The 21,371-nt window shown below is 39.5% G+C and overlaps 1 protein-coding gene across 4 annotated transcripts in view; it reads left to right on the forward strand.

Moving 5' to 3' along the window:
- Positions 1-400: 400 nt before the first annotated feature.
- The window catches only part of cmah (cytidine monophospho-N-acetylneuraminic acid hydroxylase), an 85,552-nt gene continuing 64,581 nt past the window's right edge, over positions 401-21,371 (forward strand). Inside the window, exons 1-4 of one of the 4 annotated variants that reach the window (XM_042078970.1) lie at positions 401-482; positions 16,151-16,292; positions 17,896-17,987; positions 19,773-19,888. In XM_042078970.1, the coding sequence (XP_041934904.1) occupies positions 416-482; positions 16,151-16,292; positions 17,896-17,987; positions 19,773-19,888 (417 nt within the window). In that variant the 5' untranslated portion in view covers positions 401-415. Of the gene's footprint in view, positions 483-11,358; positions 11,438-14,495; positions 14,716-15,847; positions 15,873-16,150; positions 16,293-17,895; positions 17,988-19,772; positions 19,889-21,371 lie in introns of those variants that run through there. The other 3 variants (XM_042078972.1, XM_042078971.1, XM_042078973.1) reach the window with 3 other exon arrangements.

The following is a 21,371-nucleotide window of genomic DNA, read 5'->3' on the forward strand; positions in this document are numbered from 1 at the left end:
AACAGGAGTTGTGGATGTGTCCCCACCAAAGCTGAGACCAAACCTACGCCCTTGAGGCATAGTGAGCTGGCCCTCTGAAGAAAAAGTTTGGGGACCACTGGAGTAGGCTATTTTCACACTGTTTTTCAATTGCATCTGTATGATGACATGTTCATTGACAGGAAGGAAGTTAATTTACAATACATTGTTGCATATAGTTAACATTTCAACATTGATTGGATTTTGGTAGTTGTTGGTGTAATTGCATCCCTTTCAAACTCCACAATTATTGACTTGCCAAATGTGTGTGTGTGTGTGTGTGTGTATCTCCCGTGCATATTTAAAATGGTAAAAGAAGTACATATTTGTTTTAAATGACGAGAAGATGGTTGCCCTTTTTTTTGTGACAGACTCGATGGAGGCTTCGGCTGTCACCATGGCATCTCAGGTTGCGCAGAGCGTGCTGACCCTGGACTCCGAAGCCGTCGGGTCACTGAAGGAAGGTGTGGTGAGAATTAAAAATGACGTGGAAGCAAACCGAACTGAAATGTGTTAAGAAAGGGAACACTCCCAGGTTTATTACAAGCCGGCTCGGAGGAAAACATGAAACAAGTTGCCTTTGTTCAAGTCACCTCCCGACTCTCCTATGTCACTGCCTTTTATCCTGTTAGGCTCTTTGTCTGCTGCAGTGGAAAAGTTCAGACACGCCCCATACATATGACATATGCATGCTTAATTGGCGCCGACCACCTATGGTGAAGTCTGGCATAAGACAAAAGCTGTAGTGTAGGGGAGACCAGGGCTGGTTGTCTCATGAGTTGGTTGTCACATTGCTTATTCCAGGCACACTAGGTGGCGCTGTGGTAAAATTTTGATATCAAACTGTTACCCTTTGATAGCTTACTCATTTGCACTAGGAATTTTGCTGAGCAGACACACAACATTGAGGTGAGGAGACAATTTTTTAATTTCATGGGTGTTGGTGTTGTTTTTGTATTGAGAGCTTGTAGGATATTAGTAATTCAAAAATAAAACACTCATTAAAAAGCCAAAGGTAGTAGCTTTATTTTGAGTCATATTTTAGCTATCAAGTTAAGGCCTTGTGGCAGCTAGGTTAACATCTTTTTAAAGAGGTCAGTTGGGGATGGTTGTCACATAGCTTGTGGGGTTGGTTGTCACATGCGTTTGTTGTCACTGTGACACAGTTGTCACTGTGTTTGCAACTTTGTTTGCAACTTACATGATAATAAAGAGGTTTTAGCACTGAAAATTATTTAATTTTATTTCTCAACACAGTAAAGTAACTGATCACCTCCTTTAATCCCATTCTAAACATAAGGGGCATTGATGACAACTATCATAGGGGTGGTATTCATATTAAAACTTATTTGCAGTTTCTAGCTTAAAAAACTAAAGTTACACATAATTTTTTAAGATCCCATTTTATCACTGAAATCCCATTGAAACTCTATAGGACAGTGGTTCTCAAACTGTGGTACGGGTACCACTGGTGGTACACGAACTCTCGCTAGTGGTACTCAGGGAGTCTCCAAGGTGTCTTTTTATAACGCAAAACCATATGTAAAATGTACTTGGAGAGCCAATTGTTTTTGTAGGTGGTACTCATTATGAAAAGTTTGAGAACCACTGCTATAGGGACAACCAACCCCATACCCTGTGACAACCAACCCCGTCACATTATGTCAGAGTGTCTTTGATGGTTAATTGCTCCCTGTTACAATACATTTTAAAAGTAAAAATTACACACATTTAAAGCCAAGACCCCAATTGTGACAACCAACCCCGGTCTCCCCTACAGTACATGACAAAAGGGTTCCGTATCATTGGTCCTACATCCCATTAGTCCGACATCCCATTAGTCCGAAAATGACCCATTGAGGAGAGATCCCATAAGTCCAAAATACCATAGTCCGAAAAAAAGAAGCCCATTTGTCCGACGATACACATGTAGAGATGCATGGATGACTTTTAAGGAGGCTTGTGCTAAGTCATTAATGACCAAAATATTGACGCTAATTGTCAGTGTTGAGCTGTTCTCTGCTCCTCTGTGTGTGAGTGAATGCGTACGGGGCATATTGTGCGTGTCTCCTCCTCTTATGTTATTTGGAATGCGCTCATTTGTGATGGGGTTTGTCGCAGGAAAGTTGTTTTAGACTGAAACACGTTAGCTTTGATGTTCGTTTGCAAAAAAAATTAAAAAATTAAAAAAAAAAAAAAAAAAAAAAAAAAAAAAAAAAACACATCCACGGCTGAATTGTCGCATCTCACGGGATGCGAACCTGGGTTACCTGTGTAACTGCCACGGACGCACCCACTACCCTGTCTTTGTTGATAAATTCATGTAAAACATAATGTTATTCACACAGAGCGTCACGTCAGTCTAACAAAAACAATGACAGACGGAGTTTTTAGGAAATAGACAGCAGTCTGAATTTATTCATTAGTTATTTAAAGCTCATAATTGGTAATTAAACTAAATCGATCACACAGAGTTTAATGTCCTCACTAATGTCAAGCTATAGGCCTACTAACTGAAACATTAACCCATAGTTGAACGTTCCCCTACCCAAAATACCCTTCCCTGGATAATGTGGGCCAGCTTGTATTAGTCTACTAGATTTACCCTTAGCCTATATTTACGTTTTCGTTTGACCATATTGCTCACGTTTACACATTGTCAACTTGCCCTCATATGGTCTCGAATCAGCTAAGATTTACATTTCCCCCTAAAAAGTATTCTGCTACAAAGTAAAACAATCACTTTATTTCACAAACTTAATTTTTTTTTTTTGCAAACGAACATCGAAACGTGTTTCAGTCTAAAAAACTTCCCTACGAAAAAACCCATCACAAATTAGCGCATCGCAAATAACGTATGAGGAGGAGACATGGAAAATACGCCCACAGACGCATTCACAGCATAGAGAACAGTGAAGGTTTAGTGAAGTCGTTAATGACTTGGCATAACCCTCCTTCATCAACCCACGACCCACCGGCAATTAACAATTTGGTTCTTTTTTCTTTACCCGACCTGCCTAATCCATGGTGCTAGTGCCATTTTCCATATTGTAATTTAGACTCAGATTTAGATGTAATATTATTTAGATTCATTTTTTGGTGATTCAGTGGCGGTTCTAGGATTTTTCTGAGACAGGGGCCATAATGGGGCCACATCATACACTGAGGGGCCAAGAACCGGTCAACATCCATACACAGAAAATACCTTGTTCAGTAAGGCAGAGGCACGTTGTCTACGTGATATGCAGGACTATACGCGGTATACCCAAAGTCCTTTTAGGCAAGTCCCTCCACTCGACAGCCATATTGCAACGCTTTTTGGTCACTCATCGGGCGTCCTATTCGGCAGAAATGTGCATGCGCAAGGCTTCACGACACCAATCTTGCTCCAGCGGCGAGTTCACAACACATGATTGGCACGATGTCTTCATAACACACCATATGATTGGCTCAATGTATTCACATCACACCACATGATTGGCTCAATGTATTCACATGTTGACGTTTTGCCGAGGAAGGGGTGGGATATGTGTAGACAACGGCCATATTGGCGTTACAAACTAGCCCCATGCATTTCTATGGAGGATTTTTTGAGTGCTGTGTCTCTGGTATACCCACTTAAAAAGAATCACCATCTCAGTATACCCACTTAAAACAGACAAGGATAGGTATTAATATTTGGGGTTCATCACAGTATACCCACTACAGCTAGTCTACACCACAGCAGTAAGGTGCATACATTTCACCAGTCTTACCTTGTTCAAATACTTGAATGCTAAATGCTAAAAAACAAAAAAGGAAATACAATTCTTAACAATTTTCCCATTTATTTATAATGTGCATTGAAAACACAATATAAAACTAAAATATAATAGACACTTCAGTGGAAATACATTGCTATTTTAAACAGAAATCATACATCATCATACACACATTTTTAGTTCAATTAAACAAGTTTTACTTTAACTGTTTCCCCTTTTGTTGATAAGAGAAACCACTTTCACTGCCAGTTTGCGTACATTAAAACAAACACACACACACACACACACAGCATGTGAGCAACAACTACATCATATTTACACAATTTTTACAATGGTCTTATTTGGAATGGTCTTTGAAGCCACCGTCTTGCTTCCAGTTAGAAAAGCCTGATTCTGATTTGAAGACTGACGATGGGTCATTTGAAAGCGAAAAATTACGGAAGGGGTAGCAAAACACTAAAGATGGAATATTCCTACCATTTGAAGTCTTTGGATCAGAAGTCATTGAGTGGCCTCTTCCTATTTCCGTGCTGCATCTTCGGAATACCAGTTTAGGAGAGGTTGCACAGAACCATCTGCTCTAGAGAGAAGAAAATGAAACAAGTTTGAGTAACTTAATTGTTATTAACCTTCATAACCCACTGTCAACCTGGCGTTTCTAAAATGAATGACAAAATATGCTCAGTGTAGTGGCAATAAGAAATAGCACCATACCATTAGGAGCAGCTATGCTTGGTGACTGGTGGTTCTGAAGACTGTGGGTTGAAGTCACCAGCTCCTGCGCCATCCCAGTCTGTAGGTGAAACACAAATGCGTGTTTTACAAAATCCATGGTTGTATTCAGCATGTCGTCTGGCAACTGTAAAACCAGTTATTATTTTAAATCATATAAAGCTTGAGTGAGTAGAACATTTAACCAATTTATCTCAATTAAACTCTCCTTGTCCTAACACTTTGAGACAGAATTCATGCGAAGCCCATGAATCAAATAAACTCAGAATAGTGGTTAATAACTTTGCAATGATAGCTCACATTAACTACAAAAACGTAGCGTTAGCTATTAGGCATGTATTCTCATGTTCATGTTAGCAGCTGCTAAACTTTTTCCTCAAGGAAAAAAAAAAAATCGAACGTTATTTACATTTGGTAAGGCGCACTAGCGACCGCCGTCATGCTATCCGGCAAAAGATTCTTTGGACGCCGCTATTTATGGATTTCCGGCTCCCATTGAACACATGTAAACAAAACGTCAATTATGTGCTCAAACTAACGCCGCTGACTTATGAAAACCACCATTCCACTTTGATACGAAACTACATAATTGTACAACATTTATACAACAAAAATCACAGAATTTGGATCAAGTAATGTGGAGAAATCTTATGCAAAGTGTCAACCCCTAACAATGTGCCCATTGCCCAAATTTATGGTCGACTAATGTCGAATGTCAGAGTAATGACATTGAAAAAGGTACCTTAATGATACACTTTAATTTATAAAGGTACGAAGTATAAAAAGAAAAACACAATTTATCAGATGGATTACCCAAATAATTTGTAACAAAGTACAACATTTATTCGAGGGCACATCTATTCCCAGAACTATAATGGGTGTTAAATATTCCACAACCACTAGATGGCAGCATGACACAGCACATAAAGTACACCTACGTGTCGCTGCGACCTGAAGGATGGCGTAGTTGAATATCCACTTCTCCTGCACTTCGGGTCTAATAGTGGGTGAATTGTATGACCACCAGATGACGCCATTTCACTGCACCTCGGGCCTAATAGCTGCTGTAACTTCGTTTAAGTATTAAGCCTCGAGGAGCCGACGGTTACACTTGTTTTATGGGCGTTGTTAGCCACGCTGCGCAAGCCGGGTAGGCTACAGAAGAAGCCAATAGGCTACAGTCGCGTGTGTTTGTGGTGATTTATTCCATGTATTAACAAAATAATAATGTAACATTAAAAAAATAGCCTACATAGATAAAAAAAACTAAATAATTACACCAAAAAAGTAAAGAAGCTTTATCATTGATATATAAGCTTACTGAAAATCAAATATAGGCCTAGCCTACAATTGTGTTGCACAGACAATATGTCCTACAGATAATCACAACAGTAAGAACATAGGCTAACCTAAGTCATGACGACACGAGGGCTTAAGTCTCATGTTGGCCTATGACTACGTAGTCTAGGCTACCAAGCACGTCTGTGTCTGCGACAGTGAAATAGCTCCAATATTAATTGTGTCGCCAATAAATATATGCTAACATGAATCTCATCAGTCACCTATAGATAAGGGTTAGGCTATAACATATGTAGGCTATAATGTAAAAATAGGGTCATATCATATAATGTTGACTTATTAAGATGGGGGAGAGAGCTGGACATATTACACTGAACTAACTGTTCATTGTTGAAAATCAATCAAAAGTTTGTAGTTGATCCGGATGTCATTGGTCGCAAGGACTGTTAATGGGTGTATCCACAATTGGGACCTTGTTACAAGTTGGTCTTTCAGCTGCTAATGCAATCAGTGGCCGTCAGAAAACATGTTAGACAACTGAGGAATGAGATGCCACACATAAAATGTACAGTCAAACAGAACCCACAAACATCAATGGGAATCAACCAAACACTGCAGGGAACCATGTTATTGTCAATCAGCACTCTGCCACGCTAAATCAGACCCTGCTTATGTTTGTGCAGAGCAGAACAGATATTTGTAGATATGGTGCAGGACCTGTTAAGAGAAATTGGCAGCTCAGTCTCCCTCATATTAGTCCCTACGGTGAACGATGTAATAGCATAGTGCTGCTGCTTCTGATGTGCAAGACAAGACAGGGTATATATTCATAATGTGACAGGCAGCATGTATTTATCATTATGTTACAACCTCTGCACAACTACTATTGATGTTAGAAGAACAAAACAATACATCTTCAAATGTTCATTGCTTATTACATGTGTTATAAAAACAAAATCCTTGTCTGCTTTGTGTGTTTTTGCATGCACCTGTCTACAGGGGTGTAAAGACATATTTGTTCACCATGCACTTAGGCTGTTCTGAGTCATTGTTTGTATGTTATTTGTATTGTATAGTATTTGTTGATTTCCATTTATTTCCCATTGATATTGCGTTCACATTATTGTTTATTATTGCTATTCTCCTTATTAATGTAGTGTCACCAACATTTAAAATAATATCATCTGACATTGTTATTCATAGCCATATTTATTCTGCTCTTATAAGGTAATACAGTGCACATATTTATATTTCATTTATACTACTCTAAACCACCTTCTGAAAATCAACTGTATAGTACTGCACCATATTTCTTGACCTGTCTCACCACCTGCCTATACTGTAGGCTACTTACACCACCTTACTTACAACACTTTGAAGAGCCAAAAACAAAGCTCAGCACACCTGTTCTGTGCATCAGCAAAGTTGGAGGGTTAATTTATGAACCATCACTTCTAGCTGAAACATCACTTCTAGTAGGCTACATGTGACGTGTAGGCTAGAATAGAAGTTATTGTCCACTACTGGGGCAATTCATCGGCAACACTTTATTTTAATGTGTCGCTGTTACAGTGTACCTACATGTACCTAATTAGGTACAGTGGTACAACCTGTGTAATAACATGTACTATCATTGTACTTGCATTATGTATTTGTGGGTACCTACATAGGCTATAGTTGTTACATTGTAATACTGAGTGCTTTTACCAAACTTTGCCAATTTGCCTACATTTTCATCAGCTGACCTGAGACCTGCTGGATGGGGTAAATCTGGTCATGATTGGTTTGTATATCAAATCTTTCTTAGCTCCAGTCAAGGCCTCATTGTCTTCAGTGTACATGTAACAGCTGTGCTGCTACAACCTTGTTACTCTTTGATACAGTGGAATAAACCTATTAAGTGTACCAGTTAATTACTTACATGCACATATGACATGTATGTTGTGTCTTCGATGTCTTGGAACAGGTCTACTAATTCACATGTACTGTGTGGTGTAACAGCAGACACGTTTCAACACATCAATTACAGGATGCATGACATCATTGACAGGATGTATATAATATGTACATGTATATGTACAAGTACTTAACTGGTACACTTTATTTGAATCGGTTCATTCCACTGTATCAAAAGAGTAATAAATAACACAGTTGATACATGTACTACAGTATGTAGGGTAATGGCAGACATGTTCCAAGACACCAATGACACAACATGTAATGTAATTGTAAGTGGGCAATTCCACGGAAAATTGACTTTTTGTCACATCCATAACGCCAGTGAAATGCCTTGGCATTTGTATGATGTGAATGTTACTATTCCTTTTTTGGGTAACACTTTATTTTAATGTGTCGCTGTTACAGTGTACTTACCTAATTAGGTACAGTGGTACAACCTGTGTAACAACATGTACTATCAGGTACTATCATTGTACTTGCATAATGTATTTGTGAGTACCTACATATAGTTGTTACATTGTAATACGGAGTGCTTTTACAAAACTTTGCCAATTTGCCTACATTTTCATCAGAGGCAAAGAGCTGACCTGAGACCTGCTGGATGGGGTAAATCGGGTCATGATAGATTTGATATACAAAGCATGCTTAGCTCCAGTCAAGGCCTCATTGTCTTCAGTGTACATGTAACAGCTGTGCTGCTACAACCTTGTTACTCTTTGATACAGTGGAATGAACTGGAACAGGTCTTGTCTTGGAACAGGTCTACTAATTCACATGTACTGTGTGGTGTAACAGCAGACACGTTTCAACACCTCAATTACAGGATGCATAACATCATTGACAGGATGTATATATGTAGATGTAAGTACTTAACTGGTACACTTTATTGTAATGGGTTTATTCCACTGTATCAAAAGAGTAATACATGTGTACCAACACAGTTGATACATGTACTACAGTATGTAGGGTAATGGCAGACATGTTCCAAGACACCAATGACACAACAAACATGTAATATGCCATTGTAAGTACTTAACTGGTACACTTCATTTTAATGGGTTTATGCCACTATATCAAAGAGCAATAAGTGTGTACCAACACAGTTGATATATGTACTATGTAGTGAATTAGTAGACCTGTTCCAAGACATCGAAGACATAACATACATGTCATATGTACATGTAAGTAATTAACTGGTACACTTAATAGGTTTATTCCACTGTATCAAAGAATAACAAGGTTGTAGCAGCACAGCTGTTACATGTACTGAAGACAATGAGGCCTTGACTGGAGCTAAGAATGCTTTGTATATCAAATCTATCATGACCAGATTTACCCCATCCAGCAGGTCTCAGGTCAGCTCTTTGCCTCTGATGAAAATTTAGGCAAATTGGCAAAGTTTTGTAAAAGCACTCAGTATTACAATGTAACAACTATATGTAGGTACCCACAAATACATTATGCAAGTACAATGATAGTACATGTTGTTACACAGGTTGTGCCACTGTACCTAATTAGGTAGGTACACTGTAACAGCGACACATTAAAATAAAGTGTTACCCATACCATACCATCACATTTTATTGGCGTTATGGATGTTAGAAAAAACGTCATTTTCCATGGAATTGCCCAAGTACTTAGTACTTATGCCACTGTATCAAAGAGCAATAAGTGTGTACCAACACAGTTGATGTAGTGAATTAGTAGACCTGTTCCAAGACATCGAAGACACAACATACATGTCATATGTACATGTAAGTAATTAACTGGTACACTTAATAGGTTTATTCCACTGTATCAAAGAGTAACAAGGTTGTAGCAGCACAGCTGTTACAAGGATACAAGGAAGTTTATTGTCACATGCATATAGTTACTGGAAGTAAGAAATGCAGTGAAATTATGTCTGGTGTCAGCCTATTTGTGCATTTATGGGGGGGGGGGGGGGTAAAAAGTGCAGTAGAAGAGGGGTTTAGTAGATTAAGTGGCAAGGGCTGCATCAAAAAAGGTGGGGGAGGATTGGGATTGGGTGGGGGGCACCAACAAGGAGCACCCAAGAGCAACAGGGGCAAGGAAAAACTCCCTTACCAAGGAAGAAATTGTGCATTTATGGGGGGGGGGGGGGGGGGGGGTGCAGTAGAAGAGGGGTTTAGTAGATTAAGTGGCAAGGGCTGCATAAGAAAGGTGGGGGAGGATGAGGATTGGGATTGGGGGGGGGGGGGGGGGGGGGGGTTGGGGGGCACCAACAAGGAGCACCCAAGAGCAAAAAAACATGTACACTGAAGACAATGAGGCCTTGACTGGAGCTAAGAATGGCTTGTATGTCAAATCTATCATGACCAGATTTACCCCATCCAGCAGGTCTCAGGTCAGCTCTTTGCCTCTGATGAAAATGTAGGCCAATTGGCAAAGTTTTGTAAAAGCACTCAGTATTACAATGTAACAACTAAGCTTATATGTAGGTACCCACAAATACATAATGCAAGTACAATGATAGTACCTGATAGTATATGTTGTTACACAGGTTATACCACCGTACCTAATTAGGTAGGTACACTGTGACACATTAAAATAAAGTGTTACATATATATATATATATATATATACACACACATACACTAACTTCAGTTCAGACCGACAACCTGTTCTGTATTGCTCTCTCTCTGTATATATATGTACATATATATACATACACACACACACACACACACACACACACACACACACACACACACACACATACACATATAAATGTAGCATGACAAGTGTGTTTACATACAGCAAAAACTTGTGTATTGCCCTCTCTCTCTCTGTGTATGTGTGATTATATATATATATATATATATACACATACACACACACATACACACACCTTACATACATACACATATAAATGTAGCATGACAAGTGTGTTTACATGCAGCACTAGCTTCAGTTCAGACCGACAACCTGTTCTGTATTGCTCTCTCTCTCTCTCAAATTCAAATTCAAAGTTGCTTTATTAGCATGACTGCATGGGAACATTGTTGCCAAAGCTGTTACATACAACACAACAAACAACATAAGACCATAGGACAAAAAACAAAAACAGAAAATACTCTCTTTCTCTCTCTATCTCTATATATATGTATGTATATGTGTGTATATATATGCACACACACACACACACATTACATACATACACATATAAATGTAGCGTGTGTGTTTACATGCAGCACTAACTTCAGTTCAGACCGACAACCTGTTCTGTATTGCTCTGTGTATGTATGTATGTATGTATGTATGTATGTATGTATGTATGTATGTATGTATGTATATGTGTGTGTGTGTGTGTGTGTGCGTGTTATATATACATACATACATACATACATACATACACACATACAGTATAACCATGCATACATATGTATTGTATGTAGTATTGCATTACTAGCCTATTCTAATTTGGTTTGTTCTATTGACATGGAATGAATGAACAGGCACACGTTACTATGGAGTAGGTCTACTTCACAATTCAGATTTTCAGATGATGCGTTGTGGCTGACAACGGCCTTAAAATCTCGAGTGTCTATGTTTATTGTTGGTTCCTGGTTGCTGTAGTGCAATGATGTCATCTGCTGGCCGTGCCGCGCAATAGCGTCACAACATATGTAATTTCACTGGACATAACGGTAAAAATCTTGTTTTTTCTTACTAATATTCGTGTCATCCAGCAAACATATTGCTTAATTCTTTTGACATTTCGTTCCTTTATAAATTGTAATGTAATATAAAGGTACGTTTTTGAATGTCATTACTCTGACATGTGAGGGATAACGGCCACCGACGTGACCTGTTATACGTGACTCATGGACAAGGGGAAATGCCATTAACTCGGCGTCACGCAGCGGCAATTTTCTTAATATCGATATTTCTCCACATTACTTAATCCAAATTCTGTAATTTTTGCTGGATAAATGTTGTACAAAAATGTAGTTTCGTATCAAAGTGGAATGGTTTTTGTCATAAGTCAGCGGCGTTAGTTTGAGCACATAATTGACGTTTTGTTTACATGTGTTCAATGTAAGTCAATGGGCGCCGGTATTCGGCCAATGGCGGCGTCCAAAGAATCTTTTGCCGGATAGCATGACGGCGGTGCACTAGCGCATGTAATATTATTCATTTCGGACCCCAAACAAACAGGATGTCCATTTCTCTGCATTTCATATAACACCATTTCAAACACTTCATACATTACCTTTCCACACATGAAATCTATCAGCATGCTAACAAACAATCAAACCTCAACTCAAGTAACCTAACGTTAATTTAATGTTAACAGTTCACTGCAAGCTTGCTGCTGCTTCGTAATTTAATTGACAAACTTAACATATTGTGACAGCAACAAATAAACGTCCCTTTCACATAATGATGATAACCAACATAGAGATTTGTGACTCACCAAGAAACTTCTGTGGAGGATGAAACGCTGCCATCGGTTCTTCACGTTAGAATTCTAGCTGATACTTTCGTTAGCCAAATGTATCTGTTCTTCACGTTAGCTCAGCTGATACTTCCGTGAGCCAAATGTATCGTTTCTTCACATTAGCCAGAGCCCGTCTACGGAGAGCCACTCCGTATTAAGTCCCATTGTACCGAATTTTGGATGCAGTTCCACCAGAGTTCCACTGGGGGCGATCGCCATGAGTGCAGAATGAATGGGAGTCAATGGAGCTAGACAGCTAAATTGGTCTCTTTCACCTGATTGTCGTTGACAAATCTCAGATTTGATTGTAGTTTGTATAACTTCAACATGGGTTATAGGTCAAAAGTTGAATGAACGAGTACTTATGTCCTTTTGATTTCTTACAGGTTGGGTCGTTGTTGCACATAACACGCTAGCATTGTGCTAATGAATGACGTCATTGACACATTTGAAAGGCTTTTTAGAGCAATTAAGTGACTTTAAAAAATATAATACAGTACTCAACCAAGTGTATTTTCTTTGCCTCTCCTTTCGAATGCAATACTCAAATTACTTGAAAAAAAAATTATATCCCAAGAAAAGTGGATTTTGAGGGGTACAGCTCCATAGACCTCCATGCATTCTGCACTCGTGGACGAGCGCCCTCATGTGGAACCACAGAAGGAACTGCAACCAGTTCAGAAACCGGAAGTTTTCCGAGAGTGGCAGTTCTCCCCTTATTAGACATTCTCTGACATTAGCAGAAACATTTCTTATTAGCCAAATGTATTGTTTCTTTTACAGTTCACTGTTTGCTTTAGCTTTCAAGCTTCATAGGTGCATTACTGCCACCAGTTGTTTGGGAATGGAATTGCATCTCTGATCGTCGTTCTCAACTAGCCTGGCTAGTGCCACCACTTCTCAATGAGACGTGGTCTGGGAACCAAACGTTCATTTTCTCGTATTTGAAAAAAATGCCCAGATCCGTTTATTGGGTGCCACGGATGTCTATCAAATGCGTCTGTACATAGCTCATCATCGTCTTGCTTTCCCACCTGTTCTGTGATTGGTACCCTATCTCAGGCGAAAATTTGCTCCATGGTCTCCAGGCTGCCTTAGCAGCGTGAATCAAATCACGCGCAAGGCAGCATGGGAACACCCAGGCTAGTTCTCAACAAAATTTGACACTTATTGATGATTGACGGTACAGGGGCCAGTCAGGGGCCAATGAGATTTCAGATGGGGCCCGGGCCCCTGTGGCCCCGCCCCTAGAACCACCACTGGGTGATTGTTTATTATAGCACAATTAGGCTGTGTTATAATTGCATTATTGTATTTCATTTTGCATTCTAGTTGTAAAGGTTGCCAAAATCACCTTTTTACATGGTTATTTGTATGAAAATGTATTAGTATTTTCTCTCTGTTTAATATGCCATGTATGTACATTTGATGTCAGCTGACTGTTTTATTGCACTTAGTTTAAATGGAGGCGCGAGGAGAGCGCTGTGGGTAGGAGTGACTTTTATTGCACTTAGTTTAAATGGAGGCGCGAGGAGAGCGCTCGCCCCCGAGAGTTACCTGTGTGAGGCCGGCTGTGTGGAGTAACGCGCGTTAGAGGCCTTGCATGCTGAACATACCGTGATTCTTCCTCTGTATCTGCGATCGCTGTGGATTATCGTTTTTTTCCGAAATCATTGGATTACAGCAAGCAAAGGATCCTTTTTCCTAACGTGCGTGTTTTGGTGAGATTGCGTTTCGCAACCGTATGGCGAACGACTTCTCAACAGACTGTAAGCGCAAGAACCTTTTCCTATTCCGGGGATCACGTTTGTGTTTTGGACTGTTTGAATCATCTGCTTGATGTCGGGACATTGGGAAACTTTGTTGTTAATTATGTGTCTGGCCTTCAGTTGCGCACCGAGTGGCCGCGAGTTCGTGCATTACAATACAAAGTGAATCAATCTCATATGTTGGGTTTCTTTCTGTAATATACACTCTTAAGAGGAAGGCAAGGCCTTTTGCCAGTTTAAGTTAAACGGCCTTCATCTGCATTGAACCAGCACGATTTCCTGCTTATTGGATCCGCCCCTAACCTTATTTAGTGGCAATCAGTTATTTTGAATAAGGGCGATTTGTTACATAGTTAAGTATGTTTATGCATTGCATTGCCTAGAGTAACCAAAAGAGCGCGCCCTGAGCTATGACGTGGTCAGTTCACGTGTGAATAGAAAGTGAAACTGTGTGATTTGTATCTTGGTCAGTATTCAGTAAAGTAATAACACTTTTTCTACCGTCGTTCAACAGTAAACACGTAGAGACTCCTTTCCGTCTTAGAGTGGTTAAGTGGATTAATACATTGAGAAATACTTACCGATAACAAGGAGGGAACTTTCGCCAATACACATGGTTTATCCTCAGCCAGTTACAAGTCATCCATGCATCTCTACTGTGTATCGTCGGACTAATGGGATGTCGGACCAATGGGCTTCTTTTTTTCGGACTATGGTATGTCGGATTTATGGTATCTATGGTTATGGTTATGGATTTAGCAGACGCCTTTGTCCAAAGCGACACATAAATACAAAACAACATCATAATATTTAAAATTGAACAGGGAACAGATTAAAATGTAGGTCAAATATAGTAAGGAGAATAGTTGTAGTACACAATAATATCAATTGAAGCAATAGCCTAATAAAAAGCAATGTAAAAAAGGGGAAAGGCAATAATAAAACAATAATGTCAATTCAATCAATAATATAAAAACAATGACATACTAAGACTAAGACAAATTAATTAACAGCCCAATTAAAATAAAACAACATTATATAAACCATAACACATAAGCGCTTAAACAACTAAGTATATGTTGAATAGGAATGTCTTTAGACCCCTCTTAAACGACCCAAAACTACCACAGGAACGGAGAGCACTGGGCAGTTAATTCCACCAACATGGAACCACTGAAGAAAAGAGTCTGGAATTAGACCCAGTTTTCATGACTGGTCGACACAACATACGCTCACCAGAAGACCGCAGTGGGCGGTTGGGGATGTAAGGCTTGATTATTGAATTAAAATAACTAGGAGCAGATCTAGTTAGTGTCCTATAGGCCAAAGTGAGAGATTTAAATTTAATTCTGGCTACTATAGGGAGCCAATGGAGAGTAACTAGGAGAGGAGTTACATGTGTCCTCTTTGGCTGATTGAAGACCAGGCGTGCTCCAGCATTTTGAATCAGCTGTAATGATCTTGTTACACAAGCGGGTAAGCCAGCTAATAGTGAATTACAATAGTCCAACTTAGAGATGACCATGGTCTGAACAAGAAGTTGTGTGGAATCTTGTCAGATAAGGTCTGATCTTCCTAATGTTGTAAAGCATAAACCGACATGATTTTGCAATAGAAGCTATATGCTCAGAGAAGTTAAGTCGGTCATCAATTACAACGCCCAAGTTTCGTGCCGATCTAGTTGGGGGTCAGTGAAGTTGAGTCAAGCTGGATGTTAATCTGTTGGGCAATAGCTGTTTTAGCTGGAAACACCAAAAACTCTGTTTTTGAGAGATTAAACTGAAGGTGCCGATCTTTCATCCAGGCTGAAATATCCTTAAGGCATGCAGAAATCCGGTGGGAAACACTAGAGTCATCAGGTGGGAAAGACAGGTAAAGTTGAGTGTCGTCTGCATAACAGTGATAGGCAGTTCATTCCACCAACATGGAACCACATGGTATCTCTCCTCAATGGGTAATTTTCGGACTAATGGGATGTCGGACCAATGGTCGGTCCCCGACAAAAGACTTGATTTGCAAATGGTCGAGGCGTGTCTTCACCAGGCACAATCATCAGTTAATGCAAATATGAGGCAGACAGACTGATGAAGCTAATCACATTCGTTTACAGTCTGTAGCCTATTTTCTTACAAATAATTTTTACTACAAAGGCATCAACTTCAGGAGGAGCCCTGCAGACGGCAAGTGCTACATCATCTTCAAGAGCAGCGAGGGGCAGCTGCGCGCGTGCAGGAACCAGTGCAAGCACCAAGGAGGCGTCTTCATCAAGGACATCGAGGACATGGATGGCAGGTCGGTCGGTGGTCAGCAGTGAATAAACAATAAACAACAAACAGAAAATAAACAATGGGCGTGGGGGGGGGGGACAACGCTTTTTTTCCACAGACAAAAATCAAAACCTGACAAAATATCAAAACCAGGATGACAATGAAACCAAAATTAAATGTGAGCAGGAGCCATGACATCATGGCATTTAAAACTTCTAAACCAATTCAAAAGGCTTTCTGGGGGGTATTCCAAGTAGACTAAGTGCTTTCAGAGTAAGCCCACCTCCGGCAACAAGAGCCCCGTGCCATTGTTTAATTAGGAGAATGAAGCCATACAGCTCTTCTTTAAGGAGGTTTAGCACTTAGGGGAGACGGTGGGGACAGTTGCAACGCTTTTTGCATTTGGCTCTGTTACTCAGAGACGGTTTGGATTAGACAAACCAATTTTTTATACAATACACTTACATATGTGTTAATAGTCTAAACTATTTAAAGATAATTACAGAATCTACATTTTTCACAATTTGCATTTGAATGTAAGGAGTCAGATGTTGCAACTGACCCCTGGCCCGGGGACAGTTGCAACATTGTTTGGGGATGGTTGCAACATGTTAAAAATACAATATATTACAATATATGTCAGTGCAGCAAAATTATTATTTTTGTATGTAAATACAAGTTATGTAAGTTATAATAATATTAGTGTTATTTATTCACCAGCTTTGATTAGATGACAATTATAGATTTGTCAAGATGAGTAGGCCTTATGTGCAGATGTCAAATATTGAAATTGATATAAAATACAGTAGGACTTTAGTGACATAGGAAGAATGGAACAATTTGGGAGGCAATCCACTTTTATTTAGACTATTGTCATGTAAACATGTTTTTAAAAATATATATTTTATATGATCATATTTATGCATTGTACGGGACTGTACGGGGACAGTTGCAACAGTTGTTGCAACTGTCCCCTTTCCTGTCAGCCATGATAAAACCTCATGTGCTAGCTAAACAAGGGGACCTTGACACATGCTAACCATAGTAGCTTAAAGTTAACATATCACTCATTTAAATCATATAAGTTTGAGCTGAATCACAAAAACAGTGACAGCAGTTTAACAGAAACAAAGCTCAAGAAAATAAATACTTTCATACCTAAAAAACAGCTTTTTTACAATAAACCCTGGAGCAGTTCAGGAATCTCCTTGCTTTTTCTCTGCTAAGGGAGGCATCCAACTGAGCATATGCAGTGTGAGTGTCATCACTCTACCTTGTTTCTGATTGGAGAAAATTGACATGTTGCAACCATCCCCTGTTGCAACTGTCCCCGGTCTCCCCTACTCTGAGTTAACTTATACGGAGTTAACTTAACTTAAAGGATACTCGGGCCACCTTTTTCAGCAATGTTGCTGGGCAACCACAAAACCTGTTCCATGTGTTCTGATCCTACAATGAGTCAAATTTGGCTAATGATGATTAAAGTTCTCCAGAAAAAAAACTTCCAATATTAAAGGGAAGTGTTCCAGAACTACAATACACAGTAACATTCCCCAGCAAAATTGCTCGGAAGAGGTGCTCAGAAAGTTGCCTTGTGTGATCAGCTTACATCTTACTTCCTGCGACAGGACCGTCCGCTGTACAAAGCACTACTGGAAGCTCAACGTGGCGACCATGCAGTACGTCAACCCCCCCGACAGCTTCATGCAGGATGAACTCGGTAAGCCAGAACACCCTGAGGTGTTGAAATTCGCCACAAACAATGGCCAACGTTCGTGGCCAGAGCTCCCTGAGGTGTTAAAATTCGGCACAAACAATGGTCAACGTTCGTGGCGAGCATAAACAGTTCTCATGAATGTGTCTGAACAGTAACATTTTAAACAATTTGGTGTTAACATTTCAACGATAATCCTTCATCCAGTTCTAATGTATATTTGCCGAGAACTACCTCCTCAAAGTGTTTGGAAGTGTTCGAAAAGTTCGCAGAGAAATTGAAGCAAATAGAGAAAACTGTTTGTAAACATTTGGCTATGTATGAGAATTTGAATGTTTGTAAACATTTGGCTATGTATGAGAATTTGAATGTTTGTAAACATTTGGCTATGTATGAGAATTTGAATGTACCTCATCCTGTAGTCTGGAAATCCAGTTATAATAAGATGATAATCTGAATCTACTGTATATCTGAATCGGAATCTAGTCTGAATCCTGTTTACATTTGGATTTCCTCCTCCTGCATCTAGTTTGTATATAGTCTAACTGGGGGGTATTCCATCAACCTCACTAAAGGCCAAACCTGGCTTATTTCTCTAATAAGTCTCGCTAATTTTAGTGAGAAGTCCGTTCCATTAATGAGGTTAACGTGAATCCCAGCTTGGTAACCATGGGAATTTATGCCACAGAACTAACCTGCTCCGTAGCAGGTTAACTTTCAAGCTAAATTAAGCTGTGTTGCAAAAAAAAAAACACAGTCGGAAAACGAGTCCAAAAAGATGGTTCCGTCAACCTCTGCTCTCGTCACCTGTAGCCTACAACTTCAAAAATAGAAGTAGGCCTATAGAAATGTTTTTTTTCCCCGACAGTGCACCAAGCATGGATTTACACATTCACTACCTCCAAAGAATGTATGAAGATTATACGATTAAACATGTTTTAACTTCACGTGTGGTTCTAGGAATCGTGCTACTCTGTCACTTACGTTCGGTGGTGGTGTAACGTGCAGCGAGACGGTATAGGAAAGGAATTACATTCTTGCGTGTTCGCAGGTTCGCTTCCCATACAAAGTATTAAGGCTACATTGTTTATCACCTTGATGATGGCATTTTGAGTTATAATCTTTGATGAAAGACATATGTCTACTGCTGATAAAGGGGCATGCACATTTGGTAGGCTGTTCAGTGACATATCTGATGCAAGCCAAAGGATAATTATTCTGTAGCCTAGGCAGCGAATAATTAAAACTGCTTCATGTGTCGACGATTGTTCATGAATGTCAAATCAACTGTGTGCCACACAGATCAAAAACTAGGCATAAATTGAATTGAAAGCCATTGCATTTCAGATAATTTTATTTCAAACACTTTGGGGCTTATGGGAGATAATAGGCTATTATGTTGATACTAATTTATTTTATGACCACCTACACCTAGACAATAATTTGGAGTGAACTCTTAATATAAGAACGTAGGCTATAGATAGTTTTGAATATATGGCAAAGTTGTTTGAGTTTATACCATTTATTCATTCACTCGTTTTGTTCAAGCATAGACTGTAGGCTATAGTCTGTGTTCAAGAGTGAAGCCAATCAAACTCGCAATTGATTTCAAACCATTAGCATTGTTGTTTTAAATGTATGCTTTGATTATTCTCCAATTTCTGTAGGCATTTATGTTGTATGTGTGTGTGCTGTATTGTGTGTATGTGGTGTGTGTTTTTGTTGTGTTGTGTGTGTGAATGCGTGCGTGCGCGAGTGCATGTGTGTGTGCGGTTGATGTTGCATGCACAGAGATCGTGTGGGCAGATGGCCCTGATGGTGGTCTGGACCTTGTGGAGCTGAAACCTCATGACCCCTGGCTCACCGACCCAAAGGAGACCCAGGAGCTACAGCCCGGTGAAGTGACCGTGAGTGTGTGTGTGTGTGTCACCCACCAATGTAAAAACTTCCCACCAACGTAATAAACCACCAATGTAATAAAAGGTGCATATTTTAAAAATAATAATCCTGCCAATGTGATCATTTCCCACCAACGTAATAAACCAATAATAATTACGCTTGCAGGAAGTTATTATGTTAGTGGGAAGGTTAAAAAATGTATTACATTAACTTCTCACCTACATGTATTAAATCACTGATTTATATCTGTTCTATCCATAGACTGTGTATACAGGGATTAAAGTGAAAAAAAATCGTTTGACTGAACTTTTTTCAGGCCATAAGTCATACGTTGTTCTTATCTACCTATAGAGATAGCACCCCTTTTGCGATCGCGACCTATTGGTTTTTAATGTACAAAAAGATGCAAACAGCAAAGTAAAGGGAGTATTCGCCTTATTCACACGGCGGCCATTGTTTAAACCAAAACGAGGCTACAGGGTACACTTACTATATAATTAATGCCACCTACAGGTGAATGCATAGAACATAACAATCCTATGGTTTGTGTACCCTGTAGCCTCATTTTAGCCGCCAATGGCCGCTATGTGAATAAGGCGAATTGAGAGTGTTCTTGATTAAGATTGAGTTTTCCTGATGAACAAAAATATATTTTAGTACCAACCCTGACCATTCCTGATTAGCCATTGCTGTTCTTTTCTACTGCAGCAATATTGTAGAAAGGCTTTAACGCACTCTTATTTAATTACTTCAGGCCAAAAGTGTTTAAAGGGGAGATTTTTTTCTTGTTAATATGCAATTCAACACCAAGTAAAATCTATAAAATCAAGTTTGCAAGACTTCCCATTTCCTCATCAAAGTAACGAACCAGAACATTCTAGATATTGTTCATATTTCCATTTGTTGCCTCATCCGCATTTAATGAAAACATGGTAATTTTGACAACTCAGTTTTTTGACAACTCAGTTTTCCAAGATAACGACAATCTGGAGACGGTACAGATTGTATAAGGTTGACAAGAGGTTGCGATATGGTGAGGGACAGGTCGTGTTGCGCTATGAAAGAACATGCGTAGCCTACTTTCTAAACGTAAAAACGGTCAGCCATAGATAAACGTAGCCTACCTCTGTCGTGGTGGCTAGTTGCACCAGGTAGGGAAGATGTCCTGAAGTGCACAAACGTTAACCTTATGGCGGTCTTCTGACTGATGGCGTGCTAAAACGTTTTCCTATTGCATCCATAAACAATTTTCTTGCAGCGAACCGCGCAAAAGCAAACCCCTGGCACTTTAATTTCTTTACACCATGGCTTGTTAGTTCTCCCCCGTTTCCAACAGCTGCCCATCTCCATTTATTTTTTAACTTTTGACACCTGCCTTCCTTTAGCAACAACGCATCCATGTGTGACAGGGCCCTCAGGTTTATCCAACTAAATGGATGAGGACAGAGGCAGTAGTATAAACAATGTTATATTTATTATTTCTTTTCTTTG

Source organism: Alosa sapidissima, chromosome 22, assembly GCF_018492685.1.
Source record: "Alosa sapidissima isolate fAloSap1 chromosome 22, fAloSap1.pri, whole genome shotgun sequence".
Lineage (NCBI taxonomy): Eukaryota > Metazoa > Chordata > Actinopteri > Clupeiformes > Clupeidae > Alosa > Alosa sapidissima.